Source organism: Neolamprologus brichardi, chromosome 15 (assembly GCF_056152115.1).
Source record: "Neolamprologus brichardi isolate AB-2024 chromosome 15, ASM5615211v1, whole genome shotgun sequence".
Lineage (NCBI taxonomy): Eukaryota > Metazoa > Chordata > Actinopteri > Cichliformes > Cichlidae > Neolamprologus > Neolamprologus brichardi.
Window position 1 is genome coordinate 6,941,607 of NC_142118.1, and position 15,537 is coordinate 6,957,143.

The 15,537-nt window shown below is 44.2% G+C and overlaps 2 protein-coding genes across 4 annotated transcripts; both read right to left on the reverse strand.

Annotated features, from left to right (window-relative positions):
- Window positions 1–294: 294 nt before the first annotated feature.
- Window positions 295–4,411, reverse strand: LOC102792991 (uncharacterized). Its single transcript, XM_087852385.1, has 5 exons — window positions 4,268–4,411; window positions 2,620–2,949; window positions 2,138–2,217; window positions 1,146–2,046; window positions 295–1,045 (listed from the first exon to the last, which is right to left on the reverse strand). Exons 1-5 carry the CDS (start codon window positions 4,409–4,411, stop codon window positions 788–790), a joined length of 1,713 nt encoding a protein of 570 aa, XP_087708511.1. The 3' UTR covers window positions 295–787.
- Window positions 4,412–7,551: 3,140 nt separating this feature from the next.
- LOC102777256 (microtubule cross-linking factor 3-like) lies at window positions 7,552–14,023 on the reverse strand. 3 transcript variants are annotated; one of them, XM_087852383.1, is made up of 8 exons: window positions 13,265–14,023; window positions 12,459–12,683; window positions 12,128–12,286; window positions 11,744–11,812; window positions 10,894–11,163; window positions 10,435–10,818; window positions 8,006–8,668; window positions 7,615–7,870 (listed from the first exon to the last, which is right to left on the reverse strand). In XM_087852383.1, the coding sequence occupies exons 1-8, from the start codon at window positions 14,006–14,008 to the stop codon at window positions 7,760–7,762; spliced, it is 2,625 nt and encodes an 874-aa protein (XP_087708509.1). In that variant the 5' UTR covers window positions 14,009–14,023; the 3' UTR covers window positions 7,615–7,759. The 3 variants fall into 3 exon arrangements, with proteins under 3 accessions (XP_087708510.1, XP_087708509.1, XP_087708508.1); XM_087852384.1 differs by having other exon boundaries at window positions 7,552–7,668; window positions 10,435–11,163; XM_087852382.1 differs by having other exon boundaries at window positions 10,435–11,163.
- Between the last annotated feature and the right edge of the window lie 1,514 nt (window positions 14,024–15,537).

Consider the following 15,537-nt stretch of genomic DNA (forward strand, 5'->3'; position numbering starts at 1 on the left):
ATTTCACGTTTTTTTTTTAAGAACATGATTAAACCCAACAAATCAAAACTGTGTCATATGCCAATCTGGAAGCTGTAAAATGCAATCACATAGCTTGTTTCAACTAGCTTATGTCACATTGAAGATGGCGGGCAATTAGCTCATTTGCAAAGCCGCCTAGCTCTGGACGAGCTGCCATCTCACTGGCATGCTGTGATTGGATATCAGCGGGCATCAGCGGGCAACGTCCTGCAATATAAGCCAATATTAATGGAGTGAGACAATGCAATCCTTCAACGCAGAGAGAGACGAGTCTTTATGTCAAAGCACTGTCATATTTATTACCAAGAAAAAAATACATTAAAGGCATATTATAGTCATTTGTCACAGCTGTTATTTCAACATCTTAAATATATTTTGACAATATGATACAGTACAACACACTGTTGTTGTTAGAGGAGCGGCCGCTGGGAGAACGGTCGATAATACAGCAGCCGTAAGGATCAAACACGCGGGCATGCACCCTCAAAACAGGGCTGCATGCTTCGTCACATTACACAGAAAACACCTGAAATTCAATACAAAAAAAAAGAAAATAAAGAAGTTTATAGATACGATGCAGGATTACAACAAAGCCGATATGGTGATGTGTTGGCAAAGTTTAGGCACAGAAGGATTTAAAAGCCACAGCAGCACTGGAGAATGTAGTGGATGTGTTTTATCTCACAACAAAAATGAAGCGCTCTTGTTTGATAGAAATTATTTACAAAAAAAGAGGAAGGGAACAAGCTCAGTTCGAATGGAACTATTACATAATGACGGTCTCAGTAGGAAGAGAGTAAGAAATAAGAAGCCGGTGCTTCATGGCAGGGCTTGGGGTTCTGGTCATGGGGCTAGGGGGGCGAGTGAGTGGGCTTGGTGGGCGGTAGATTGGGCCTGAGGGGGCGGTGATTCTGGCAGGAGGGGTGCGGCTGGCCCATCTGGAAGGAGGTCGCTGGTTGGCCGGCCGTGCAGGGCGAGAGAAGCTCTTCTTAGGCGTGGCTGGTGACAACTCAGCTTGGTTTGTCTGGTTACAAACACAGTGGTACGCGTGTTAGGGTGTACTACAGTTTTTTTTACAGGTTTATCGAATTTATAGTAAAAAAAAGAAGCAGAAATTTACCTACCTGTTGTGGCTCCTGTCTGTAGGGTTTGTATCCTGTTCTGGGATTGGAGCTGTACTCGTGTTGGATCTCCAGCATGTCCAGCAGTTCAATGAGTCCTTCATCCCTCAACTGGCCATAACGAGTCGACTCCTGTCCTGATAACATTCCCCTATGGATTACAGAGGGAGCACTTGAACCCCTGTGCTCCATTTTGGGCTCCGCTTGCTCCACTGTAGCCTTTCTTGATTTCTCTCGAGCCAGTCCTCCATCTCTGTCTGCCCCACTGTGAGCTCTGGGTCTAATCTTTGGGCTCCCTGCCACCTGTGATCTCCTCTGAGACTGCTGGGGACCAGACTGGGATCCTTTGGAACTGCTGTACCCTCCTCTTTGATCCTTGTAGTTCTGCCTTCCAGGGTCTAATGCTAACCCCCGATCTTGGCTGGGCTCTATCTCTGCTGTCAGCATGTCAGAATCCGTTTGGCACTTCTGGGTAGGTACGCGGGTGGGCAACCTGCCGGCGACTGCAGCGGCTCCCAGGGTTCTGCGCTGACAGCTGGGAGTGGTGCACTTTGCTTCTGGAGCTGGTCCCCGATGGGTAACCACTCCAGATTCTGTCAGCATTTTACCTTCGTTCTCCTGCAGCATGGCTCCAAACTTCCTGAGAACAGAGGGGCTGCTGCATTTCCTGTCACCCATGACACCTGCACTGAAGGACTTCCTGTCCAGAGCGGGAGATTCTGCAGTCCCTTGGAGTTGCGAGCGTGCTTGCGCAGAAGGAGCATCCCTTTGTCCAAGAGGGGGCTTGGCTGAGTTTTCTTTGTTGGGGGAACTCTCTCTGCAGGGGGAGTTTCTCATGTGGGACACTCTGTTCTTTCTGTTTTCAGTCTCCTCGAAACTGCCGAAAAACTGTTCTTTACCGAGCCTGGTTCGGCACAGAGAAAATAACTCAAAACAAGGCTCAAAAATCATCTCAGATTATAAAGAGTTGATGAAAAACACATACAGCCTCTTACCTTTTATCTCCAGATCCTCTTTCAATCTCACCCTGGCATGCTGCGATGTCTTGGCTCACTTTGATTGTGTCACTGAAGCGCTGAAAGAGATCAGAAGTGACATAAAAATAACCCTGTATCAACATGCTGCTGTTATATTTGCTGGAAGATCATTGGCAAGGTACCCTTGGTACATCTTTACCAAAACTGAACCCAACCACTCGATATAGCATAGCTCAATCTATTCTTATCTACTGTACTTTCCTGTTGCACTTGGCAAGTTGGCTTTCTTCTCCACTGCTGTCAGGTACAGGGACAGAATGTGAAACTAGCTCCTATCTGGCAGCTTGTCTGTGTAAGCAGACTTGCAGGGAACTGTAATCAATATGCTCCTGACCAAAGCCCTACTTATACTTTTACTGATCGGGTTCCTTCGGGCGTGCAAATGCCAACGACATGAGGCACATGGAAGGGAAATAAGAGAATTTCTTTCCTCTACTTACCACGTGGCGAGCTCCATTGTTCTTCCGGCCCATTTGTTTCCCTGCCCCCAAATAATCCTGCAGCAGGTCGCCAATCTCTGAGACGCTGTTGGCGTGGCAGAACCCGTAGCCGTTCTGATGAGTCACAGGGTAGCTGTACCCACTGGAGCTGCAGCCGTTACTATAGTGATGTGGCACAGTTATAGCTGTAGTGTGGCTCTCTCTGTGATGGTCAGGCACAAAAAGGCCATTGCCATGGTGACCCAGGCCACACTCCAACGGGGTGCCATTTTTCTGGTTGTCAGCGGCGATATCGTTTGCTCCTCTGCGGGCCTGAACTTCATTGTACAGCTGGAAAGCAGCGATATTAATGATTACAAAACTACTTTAAAATCTAACTTAGATTTCTGACAAGCTCGCAATTCCATTACACACATGCACCTGTTTCAATTTGCATCTTTGTAATGTGCAATACTTTGGTATCCATTTTCAGACAGTGTGTGTCCAGCATATCTGTCAGCACATCACAGTTTAATCAGCTTGTTAACATTTGTCTGCATCACTGCTCCAACAAGGCCAAGAGGTTGTGTGAGTTTGTGTGCTGCCAACAGTTTATTATGGAGCACAAACAAACATGTTACTCCAATTAACACACACTCTAGGGGCCACAAAAGCTCCTCACTGAAAACACAACATGTACCACACGTGGTCATGTTGAGAGATAACTGATACATCTTACTGGGAAGAAAAAACAACAACAAAAACAAAAATAACTCCACTTTAAATTAAACATTGGGACCATCATTTATCTTAAAAATTTATTTAAAAAAAAAAAAATCTACTGAATTTCACTTTTGCACTTCAACACCGGTAGGTTGTAGTATTAGTAAGTACAATTTACACCCACTGACCCAGAGTCTGTAGAAATCTGCACGTATCTATTCAGTTAATACTGCGTAGATACATTGACTGTTTGTGCTGATGCAATGTGTGATTACGGATCAGTTTTGGCTAAGTTTAACCTGAGATTGGTGCAGTTCCTCAAATGACCACTTGAGGCTGCGACCAAAAGTTAATCCCCATAGACTACAGGTATCGAACTCCAGGCCTCGAGGGCTGGTGTCCTGCAGGTTTTAGATGTGTCCTTGATCCAAGACAGCTGATTTAAATGGATAAATTACCTCCTCAACATGTCTTGAAGTTCTCCAGAAGCCTGTTAAAGAACTAATCATTTGATTCAGGTGTGTTGACCCTGGGTGAGATCTAAAACCTGCAGGACACTGGCCCTCGAGGCCTGGAGTTTGACACCCCTGCCATAGACCCATGTTAAACTGCACAACTGTAGAGCAAAAATAAATATGTTTTATCAAAAGCTGATATGCACCTTCAAGAAAACTGCACACGATCCCAGTACAACCCATCAGTTACATGAAATGTCCAAATTAGCCTTTCATTATTCATTAATGCACCTTGGTAATGCTAGCAAGCATGGTTAGTGACGCCAAAGGTCAGTTTGGCTCCACAACAATACAGTGATGATCACAATATTAAAGCTGAGGCTTCAAAATGCATGTCCACAAGCTAACGGGTGACATCACAGTGGCCTCTGCCATATTTTATATACAGTCTGTACATTTAAAAGTCCTGTATTGTTTATGTAACGTCTCACCTCTTCAATTTTCCTCTGGATGTCCTGCAGCTGGTCCTCCCACTCCTGCATCTCCGAGTCGAAGTTGTCCATCAGCTCTGGTCTCTCTTGCCCCCAGCCACAACCACTGTGCTCAAGCCCTCGCTCCAGATCTAAAGCTGCCATGACAGGCTGCTTAATAGCCAGACACTCTTTCAAATGACTTTCCCCCTTTCTCCTGTTTCACTTTTCAGTCAGAGGTCACCAAAGGGTTGCAAGCAAGGGGCAGAAGGATTAATGGCCTGGAAACACTAAAAAGTCAAAGAAATAGAAGACAGACAACAAGTGTTGTTGATTAATTTCAATGTGTTTCAATGTATTTCTATATAAAGTAGCCCAAAATCTGGTTTTGTTATGGAGTTTCTGACACTGAAATCAAAAGGCTGATCAACCCATTTCTACTTTTTCAGTCAAGGCTTTTTCATCTGGGTTTGGCTTGAATACTTAGATATTTACAGCTGCTTTTGGAATTCTTCACCAATAATTACAGGCATGTTAGAACTACCAACGCAGCACGTGTAGACAAAACTATTACACGACAGTGCCACAGCCATCTGTTTCAATTCTTGGTCAGTTTGACCTCCAGCCTGACCCAGCATGTCAAAGAAAAAACATTTCACTCATGAATCAGAGTGCCCATGTGCACACATGATGTCACCTGTTATGCATTTTGCTATATCCACCCTATATCCTACACCCACCTATCATGTTTATACTGATAATCATTACAATAAGATTTGCTCATTTAAAAAACATAAGTGTACAAAAATCGCAAAACTGTGACAGAGTCTATTAGTAAGAAGGTTAAAAAAAATCATTATCGCTTCTGCATCTGACCTTTAAAGAACCACTTAAAATCCTACTTGAGCTCAGTGCTTCTTAAGTGGGGCTCAACATTAAAAACGACCTCCTGGAGATTAAACTGCGTAACACCTCAGATGCATCCAAGACGGCGAGCCAGTTCCCTAAAACCAGCCAAGAGCAAGAGCCTAACTGCTGTGGTAAACTGAGACAGCAAGGCTTCTCTGATGTTGTTGTTGTTGGTGATGCCGCCACTCAATATTACAAGTATCCTGGTGGAAAATACCCGAATTTACCAGCCACTTCCCTCCCATCTGTGATGTGAGAGTAGAGATATTAATAATCTTGTAACTATGCATAGTAAAGTGACTGCACGTCCTGTGGACAGGGGAGAGGCACAGGGGAACAGAAAGTATGCCCGACACTAAGCCAAAAGAAAAATGATCAAACTGAACATGACTCAGAATAAATCTTTAAAGAAAACAAAAAATTATTTTTTCAATTTTCATTTTGTATATGTTGATAATTAAAACTAAATAAAATAAAATAAAAAAGTTTCCCACTTTAGTAATTTACAGCTTTTCTTACCTACCTCTACGTAAAAGTTCTATCTGCTCTCGGGTGTAACTCTTCAGTCTAGTCCCTGGTCTCTTCGGTCCTTTCAACCGTTCCTGCTCGCCAATTATTTTCAACTGCCCTCTCTCCGCTGTGTCCCCCTCGCTTTTGCCTCCACTGTGTTACGTAAAAAAAAAAAAACAACCTCGGGGGTTGAATTTAAAGGATCCCCTTGTCCTCCTCCTCGGGGAGCGTTGAGCTAAAGGGTAAACAACTTCTGTTCCAGCCGGGGTACCCACACTTTATACCGCTCCCGGGTGTTTACGTGGGGCGGAGGTCAAATATCATAATGTCAAATTTATTCCAGCATTTGAAGTCTCGATAGGACAAACTGTCGTCACCAGCATCCCTGCTATAATTACCGGGGCTCGCGGAGAGAGGGGAAAGTGTTTACATAGCTATTTCAGCTGCTGCGGTCTCTCGACCAATCAGCTTCTCTGTTGCTACTCTGCTTTCGGATACTTGGGCAGATTTTGCCTTGTGACCGTGCCCAGCTTGCAAATCATTTTTCCAAGGGATGCCAAATGAGTGCGTGTGACACTGTGAGTAATAATGTGTCACACGGAGTAATATCTTTATTGGAGACAGTCACAAAAACACAACAACAACACACAAACAATAATAAAAATAATAATACAGCATTTACATCTAATTTGTAGAGATTTAATATTTAAAGCTTTAATATATATATAAAAAATACGTCAAACTAACAATCAAGCCACACACTCAGTAGAGGTATCACATTATTTATGCTTCAAATGGTGCAAAGAAGTAAAATATGCACACACTCATCCCATGTCCTGGAGTAACCCAAAGCTGTGACTCATTCTGCTGCGGTGAACATCTGAAGACAGTTGCTACTGTTCATCTGCCACGCCATCAATTACTAATAGCAACCCCTAATCAAGACCCTGTTGGGAATTTTGGGGTCCTTGACCCCTTCTTATGATGATGATCAGAATTCCTTCCAGTGTGAAATCAGCCTTAGTCTTCCACCTGTTGTGTTCCCAAATGAATAATTAAGCCCTTCAGGAATTCAGGGGTGGGACAGAAACAAATTTCCACCTTACTTTACTTTGAGGCAACAACAACAGCAGGGCGGCACAGCAAGTGTTGTTCTGCAAATTAAAGACGATGTCGCTGCCGTCATGACCTGTTACAACAGCTAATGTACTAAGTAGCACTAAGTGGTTCAGATTGCATCCAGTCAGAATAAAACCTATATGACCACACTTTCATTTTGGCTTAAACAACTTCTGCACAAATATGCCAAAATATCTCCGTTGGCTTTAAATCCACAGCTATTACCCGCACAGTGAGGAATGAACTACAAAAAAACTGGACTATTTATTATTATGATTCAAACAGGCACACATCTTAAAATGTCCACACACACAAACACACACACAGGACATATTATATAACTGGACTCTTTGATGATGTCTGTCGTGCTGCAAGTTTGTACTACAATAAGTCTCTGAGGTGGCTGTTTTTAACCCCGTGGACACTTCCAGTGCTTACAAATGAAGCCTACGAGGAGTTGCAGCTCCTCAGATGGCCATCTGAGACTGTTACAAAAACTACATCCCCACTGTCCGCTTTACTAAAATGCTTAATTGCATTTAGCAGAAATAAACATTTTTACAGTCCAGTTGAAAACAATTTTGTTATCTGTAAGACAAATTTTCCCATTTATGACAACTTAGGGGCGTGAATTATTATTATTATTATTATTTTTGCAATTTAACCATTTAAACATCATTAAGGCTTAAAATTAAGCATTATTATGTTAGAGTTCCACTAGCTATCTGCAATGTGTAACCTTTCTGTAACTTACCGTCTCGAGCACCTTATGCAGATGACGATGCGTGATGATAATGCAGATTCCAGTGCTGAAGCTGGCCACACTTCCTCCAATGTGAGTGCAACCTCGGTAAGTGCTGAGCTTTTACTGTGCTGTCGGTTACCTTGGCAACAAATGATGCGGGGATGGAAAGAAAACAAATCAACGGAGGGAAAACAAACCAAAGGATGACGTGTGTTAAAGGGAGGTGTGCATCACAGAACAAAGAAAAGAGTGAAAAGAAAGACGAGCTTGAAGATGGTGGCGTAAGAGAGGGATGAGAATAACACGAGTATGAGGATGAGTAAAATGATTGGCTGGAACATCTGGGAGAGGGAGGAGCGGCAAACCGACAGATGAGAAACACAGGAGTATGGATAAAGAGAGAAAAAGGAAGAAATACAGTTAACTCTCGAGGATATTTTACGTGCTCACATGCGATATTTCAGTTCTATTCTCACCGACAGCGGCTCCTCTGACTCCCTGTCCTCTAGCTTCGGCACTTCCAGTCTGTCTATGAAGGCCTGCAGTTCCTTACGAAAGGCTTTCATCTGGGCGTTAATGCGATATAGCAGCTCATGTTCCCTGATCCTGCTCCCATCATCTTCCCCACCCTCCTCGCCGGACCTCCCGAACATTAAGTCGCCATTTGAAACGTAGACCCTCGCCTCCGAGATGATGGTCGCAGTATCGGCGATGAGCCTATCAATGGTGTGAACGAGCCTCTCTGCTTCCACGCGGATGTCTATCATCTGTTGCCGCTCGCGCAGGGTGCACCGGCCACCAGGCAGGAAGCGGGATAAGGCGGAGGAGGCGGCGCCCTCTGGCCCAGTAGGGGTGTAGAGGCCCCGGGTGGGCGTCAAGCAGCGACTGCTGCCGTTATTGTTTCTCACCTCATCTGAGTCGCTTTCCCCACCAACAGGACCCTCGCGTTTGCGGTGAGGAGGGAGCAGGCGGGATGAGGTGGAGTCCTCGTCGCTCTCGCGGCGACCACTCGTCGTGCCACCGGCATCGCTCTCTGCATCGCTGTCTCGTGGGCTCGGTCGCAGAGAGAGATGAGAAGCCAGATCGTAGCGTTGCATGTTGGAGAGGAGCACTCGGTTCTCATACTGCAGCTGCATAACCTGATGGGAAGAGGCGGCAGAGAGATGAGAACTGTTTTTAGATGTTTTGGCCAAGCAGTGACCTCTGGGGTGGACAGATAAAAATATAAATTGCAGGCTGGTTCCAAAAGCAAGTCAATCCTCATAGGCTGCAATGTTAAAATACTGGGCTTTGCAGCAGGATCGAACATGTTACACCCTGGTACAAAAAATGATTTGGGACTTTATGGGCAATTTTCCCCTCTTGTAAAAACTGTTCAGTTATTTTACCCACTTAAAGTTATGCAGAACTGTGAAAGGTGCATGTAAAACTGTCTTGTCTCTCCCTCGCTCTGTATCTCTCACCCTACATCTCTCTGTATGTCTTGAGTCTCTTGAGTTTTTGTGTTCGTGCTACTTCCTGTTTTATTTTGATAGTCCTTGTCCCCTGTTCATTGTGTCAGCTTTGCTTTCCCTATCTCGTTATGTCTAATTTGTTCCTGCTGTGTTCCCATGTGTTTCCACTTTCCTGATCACCCCTCAGTGTATGTATTGTCTCCGTCCTTTGTCTGAGTGTCTGTCTGTCTTCCCCTGTGTCGCTCAGGTTCTATGGCTGAGTCTCAATTCAGGGGCTGCATCCTTCGGAGGCCGCATTTGAAGGCCAATTACGTCACAGCAATGCAACGAAGGCTGTCCCAATTTGAAGGCTGCTCCAAATGCGGCTGACGAATGCGTCCTTCATTTCCCTGAATTTGAAGGATAGGTCGGGGGTATCCTTCGTGGCCCAACCTATCCCAGAATTCATAGCGCGGTCCAGCCAATTCCAGTTTCCAACAATGGCGACAGCTACTTTGTTGTAATATTATTTTTATTACTCTTTGCAATACTGTATTAATTAAATTAGTATTTCGAATATTTTTATAATAATATAAAAATACTTTTCATACGCGGCAATGGATTAGGAGCGCAGCTGAAGTAGCCCCTAAATTGAGACACAGCTTATGTTTCCCGTGCTTCCCATGTTCTAGTGTTTTTCCCAGATTTCAGTTCAGTTTCCTTATTTTGCACCGTTTTGCCAATCAGCCCAAATAATCTGCTCGCCTTTTGTTATAGTTCTGTTCCTGCTTACATTGTCTGCAAATAGGTCCTCACTCTCTGCTCCACAAAATCTGCTGCTGCTGCAGATCATAACAAAAACCCAACTGATTTACCAAGCAGGCTGATACTATCGATTGATTTTAAATGTTTGCAGATCTATCAGCATCAATATTTATAGTAGCCAATAAATGAAAGCTAAAAAAGAGAGGAAAGAAGAGATGAGAGGGTACTCTTAGGGTACCTTCCCCGATGGCAACACATGTATTTGGAACCACAGACTGTTAGGGAATTGTGTTTATGTTTTTTTGAAAGAAAAAAATATTAATGCTATATCAGAATATTGGTATTTTAAAATATTGGTATCGGTATATTTAAAATATCAGTATTGTTAGCAAATATCTGTGTTGGTAGTGTAAAGCGGTAATGATATCAGTATCAGTCTTAAAAATTCTATACTGGCTGGCCTAATCAGACAAAGATGCTAACACTCTAAACTAAAATGATTAGCAGAGAAAACATCAACCTGGTAAAATTCATGATTCTGTTATTACTGCTACTAAAGAAGAACTAGCATAGCTGGGGACTGTCTGTCTTGGGAATGAGTTACTAATTGATACCTAAATGCATATATTTACACTAATTATAAAAGCATTAAATTAATTACATAGATCAGCATCTTATATTATGTCAGTGTTTAACGCCTTTCTTACCTTGCCACTTAGATCATTAATCTGCAGTCTTGCAGCTTTCAGCTCCTCCTGGAGGGCTTCTGCCTTTGCTCCATCAATGCCTGCTCCTCCTGTAACTCCTCCTCCTCCATGCCTGGCACCTCCTTCATGAGTGCCAGCTTTAAAGCGTAACTTGTTCAGCTCAGCTGTCACCCTCTTGTTCTGTTCCTCAGCATCAGCCAGGTTTCTCCTCAGGAGCTCTGCCTCGTCCTCCACCAGCTGTAGCTGTTGTCTGAGCTCTGTCAGATCATCCCCCAGGCCTCGGCCTGCGCCCGGCCCACCCGTCGCTCCACAACCCGAGCCTCCACCGCTCTCTCCTTCTCCACGGAGGTCATCAAGCTCAGCCCTCAAGCCACGGTTCTCAACCTGTAAGGAAAAAGGGAGACGGGTGCAAAAATCACACGATCTTTCATTCAAATATTTCACACAGTCTGCTCTTACCTCTAACTCAACTATCTTTCTCCCGAGGATGTTGGCTTCCTCCTCCACCAGCCGAAGGCGTAGCTTCAGCTCTGACTCACGCGTGGTGGGTGGCCCCCCAGCCTCCCCTTTTGGGTGGGTACTGTCAAGTTCTCCATAGAACGAGCGGTATTTCTGCAGCTCTTGCTCTAGCCGGTCCTTCTCCTTGTCAATCTTGGCAGTTTTCTTCCTCATAAGCACAGCCTCCTCTTTGATGAAAGCTAGCTGGCACTTCAGGTCCTCATTGTCCTCCTAAAACACAAACTGTATACACTCAAGTGCATTGAACTGGTTAAATTGTTAAGAAGGCTGGTTTCTGCATTGAGACCTAAGACTTAAGATTAAAGTGAAGAGCAGATTTTTTTAGCCACAGTCTTTCTGAGCCAGACGGTTATCTCTCATCCGACTCAGCGGATTCTTGGCATGTAATAAGTCTAACAAAATTGCTCCAGCTCTGCAAACCCTCAGCTTTCACTAAAACTTTGTAGCTGGAGGTGAAAAGCCAAACATTTGACACAACAGGATATCACAGAAGCTCATACGCAAAATCTCAGGTGTGGACCCTGAGAGTTTGCAGGTAAAAGCTGTTTATTCTTTGGCCTGACTGCTCAATACATCGGCAGGCTGTCTCCAGGCTGCAGTGCATGTTTAAAAACAGCTGATTCAGGACTAAATATTCACACATCAGTTCACATGAGACTGCACATTTTCCTAAGAGAACTACCTCCTCACGATTATCTGCATCAGTTTAGGCAAGGTAAGCATTTATGCCAAAAATGTATAAATATACACAAAATAAAAATAATTATTTTTAATCATAACAGCATCTCACCTCAGTGGGAGTCTGTGCTGCTTTCTTGTCACTCTTCTGGACGTCCTTGCTTCCTCTTCTCTTTTGAGACTATAAGAGGACATTGCAATTGAAATTAAATTATGACTTCTTAATGTATGCACGAGTATACTTGTATGCGTACACTTACTGGCCACTTTGTTAAGTATACCCACTCAACTGCTGATTAAAGCAAATATCTGTTCAGCCAATCACGTGGGAGTAACTCAGTGAATGATCAATGCGACCTGCTGAAGTTCAACTCAGGTATTACCTAATGAAGCGGCTGGTCGATCATTTAATATTCATATATGTGGACATTTATGACACATTACATTTAACGCTCCTCTGATGTATGGTGATGGATGTGGGGAAGCGTTTACACACCTCTTTGGTTTTTTCTAGTTCATTCTGCAGGGCTTGTTTGGTCACTTCCACTTCTATGAGTTTCTGTCTCAGCTTTTCGTTCTCCTCCTCCGTCTTAGTGCGTTTCTCCTCCACTTTTTCCAGCTCATGGTGGAGCCTCACAGACACATCCTTTGCTACCTGTAATAATCATAACCTGAACCTGCTGTAATAATCTGTTATACTTGATTGTTACTGCTGTAAAATGCATAATAATTGAACTAACGTGATGGTTCGTATTAGCCTACATTAAAACCTCCCATACATAACATATTAGCCTTAACACACAGAGTCATCTCCTCCCCTCCCCTACCTTTAGGTCCTGCTCCAGACTCCTGAGCAACTCTTCATCGATCTCTCCTGTCTGGGCGTAGCGCAGCCTCTTCCTCTCAGCCTTCCGCAGACGATACTGCAGGATTCTGCAGTTTTTATTGGCTCTCTCTAGCTCACGCCTCATTTCCTGGAGCTGGCAAGTGTCTTCTTCATAGAAAGTGTCTCGCATCTCGTCCATCTCGGCCCTCATTTCTTCAATCTCACACTAGCAGAATCATAGCAGACAGAAGATGTGATTGCTACATGTGTCACACTGACAGCAGGAGGTGTATATACTTCGAAAACAGGAGATTTTATCGGTTCAGAGTCTGACTAGTAGCTCCAGATGTATTACAGATTTTCAGTTTCAGGTTAAAATATACAACGTGACTTAAAAAAAAAAATCATTTTCCAGATGTGAGTCTGATAATCTTTATTACTCCACAGTTCATTTCAGGGATATATAAATGCAACATTGCAAACATATGAATTCCAGCTGTGGCATTGTGGGTAGTCCCTTCTAAACACAAGATATAATCGATCCTTATTAATCAATAGCATCAGGATCGACATCCAGTTACAATAGCGAATGTGTTTTCACTGAAGACAGAGAGGCTGTCCTACAAACATAATCGACCCCATTTGCTATCTGTCATTTCATGACAATTAAGACGTTTCTGAATTGTGTCATTCTAATATGATTTCACCTCTTTAGCCTTGGCCTACATTTCAGGTTAGGTGAGATTATGTATTTTAAGTATTTTTTATTTTATTTAAAAAAATGCTTTTTGTTAAAGTCTATCAAACCTTGAGATCTTCGTTTTCCTCCAGCAGCCTGTCCATCTCCTCCTCCAGGGCCTGGTCCTGCTGTGTCACGGACCCCGCCTCTGTCGCCTCTGCAGCCCGCTCCGGCTCTTCCACGGCGGTCTCCGACGTCCCAGTGCTGTCCGCTTTGGCTTGCATCTTGGCTCCCCTCCTCTTGAGTCTCTTCTGCAAGTGGAAGTGAATCAGCTCAGCCTGTAAGCATCGCCCTTTCCACAGACCCAAACCGAGGCCCGCTCCACAGGCCGCGGACACGTCGGTTCTCTTCCCGTGTCCGCTTCTCTCAGCTGGCTTCCTCTCCTTTTCTCTCAGCGAATAAGCTCTACCGGAAAACAAAGGCTGTGTGGAGTCACCTTTGAAGCGGGATAAGGCAGAGCCTAGAGTCGGTACTGGGAAATTTGCCGGATCTTCCTCGACAGCATCCGCCCTGTTTGGTCTGACAAGCTCAGCTTCAGCACCATCCGGGTGAACAGCTGCTCCTCCGCGGCTCTCGGGCTCCCTCTCCCTTCTGTCTGCGGTGCTCAGGCTGTCCCTCAACCCAAGATCCCCGCTTCTCCGTGCACGATCAGGAGGCCTGGAGCTGCCCGGGTGTCTGGGAACAATCTTTAATGCCCCCTCCTGGGCTGTAGCCGGCGAGGGAGCCCGGTGCTGCCTCCTCCTCCTGCCTGCGTTGTTGTCCGCCGGTGCTGTGGAAGAAGGATCTGCAGCGCCGCTCACTGTCGGCTTCATTTTTTACACCTCAAGAAAACTCCACGCACACGCTGCATTTGCGTGCTTTTATAGATGAAAAACGAAGCAGCCCTACAGAAGGATTTTCTAAAAATCTTAACCTGACTGAAACATGAGCAAAACATTCATAAAAACTCTAAAAGTTCAAAGTTGCCTCCAGTGAGCCACTAGATGTCGCTATTGTGCCGCTGCTGTCAGCGCCCCTATCCTCTCATCCCAAACCATATGCATATGACCTGAAAGCTTTACCCACAGCCAGTGAGGGCGGGGAACACATGAGCGGTGCCACGACTCTGTAAAAGTATTAAAAAATAATAATAAAAACAAAATTTTAACATTATTTAGAATTTTACATAGTGGCTGAATCCTTACCGCGGACCTCTGAGAGAGGAGACGCTGACACGGGGTACCACCAGGCACTGCAGGGCAGGGGCACGGGGGCGTAAACGTTAGGGTGGACGTCAGAACAGGAAGTAAAACAGCCTCCCCCGACAGCCTCGTGCTTACAGACATATCCCACTCTCTTCCTCTGTCTCATATTCAGAGCATTATATTGTTGTACTACGATATGTTGCACAATGTTAACAAGAATGTAAGAAAAAGACTACTCTTGGTTGGTTTGAATACAGTCTACTTCACTGATACTGAAACAGGCATCGATTTCCTGGGCTCCAGTTTGCTGATAGGGCTGGTGTAATCCTCCAGTGGGTCCAGCTGCAAAGGTGAACTGTCACATTCCTGACACATCCACTCCTGCTGTTATTTATTACTCCTTTTTACTTGCAGTATTGTGTAAAAGTCTCAGTCAACCCATAAATTCCTTTTATTTTGCCTCCAAAAAGCGAAAATTGTATCTTTAGGCACTTATTGCTAGCAGCCTATTGCAAAAACACAGAAGTTGTTCCCATTTGCTTAGTTGAATCTGTGAAAAGTGCCGATGATAACCACATTTAACGGTCATAAAATTATACTTTTGCACCAACAAAGTGATTCCCAAAGAACTATTTGGCAAACACTTGGTATATCTCTTCATGGTGCGCAGTGTGTGCTTGGAAAATTTCAAGAAACTGATCAAAGTCAGGAGTTAAAAAGAAAAAGTGGCAGGCCTAAAAAAACAGCAGAAGATGAACAATATCTGAAGGTCATGTACTTAAGAAATAAGAAACAATCCAGTAAAGACCTGACTGTTCACTTAAGGTTAATCAGAAATGGTCTCAGTGAAAGTGTGACTGTCAAGAAGCCATTTTTAAGGGAAGGAAACAGGGAGAAAATGGTCAAACATGCCTCATTACACAAGAACTGGACTGAAAATCTTTGGCAATGGGTCTTATTGAGTGATGACTATATCAGTTTGTATGAAGGAGGTCAGGAGAGAGGCAGGGAGGGTCTGCATCTATCTGTGAAACAGTTTCAGCAGGTGGTGTTAAAGGTCTTTTAAAAATTGATGGAATTATGAACGCAGAAAACTACAGTCAGAAGATCCACAGTGCAATACCATCTGGAAAGTATCTGATTAACAACGGCTTCAT

Bases quoted from the DNA above. Each gene is read 5' to 3' on its own strand.
- LOC102777256 (XM_087852384.1), bottom strand. From the start codon at position 14,008: ATGAAGCCGACAGTGAGCGGCGCTGCAGATCCTTCTTCCACAGCACCG. The intron at 12,287-12,458 runs GTAGGGGAGGGG...TGATTATTACAG, and splicing joins GTCTGGAGCAGGACCTAAAG to GTAGCAAAGGATGTGTCTGT. The intron at 11,164-11,743 runs GTGAGATGCTGT...TTTGTGTTTTAG, and splicing joins CAGCACAGACTCCCACTGAG to GAGGACAATGAGGACCTGAA.
- LOC102792991 (XM_087852385.1), bottom strand. From the start codon at position 4,411: ATGGCAGCTTTAGATCTGGAGCGAGGGCTTGAGCACAGTGGTTGTGGC. The intron at 2,218-2,619 runs GTAAGTAGAGGA...GATCTCTTTCAG, and splicing joins ACAATGGAGCTCGCCACGTG to CGCTTCAGTGACACAATCAA. The intron at 2,047-2,137 runs GTAAGAGGCTGT...GTGCCGAACCAG, and splicing joins AGAGGATCTGGAGATAAAAG to GCTCGGTAAAGAACAGTTTT.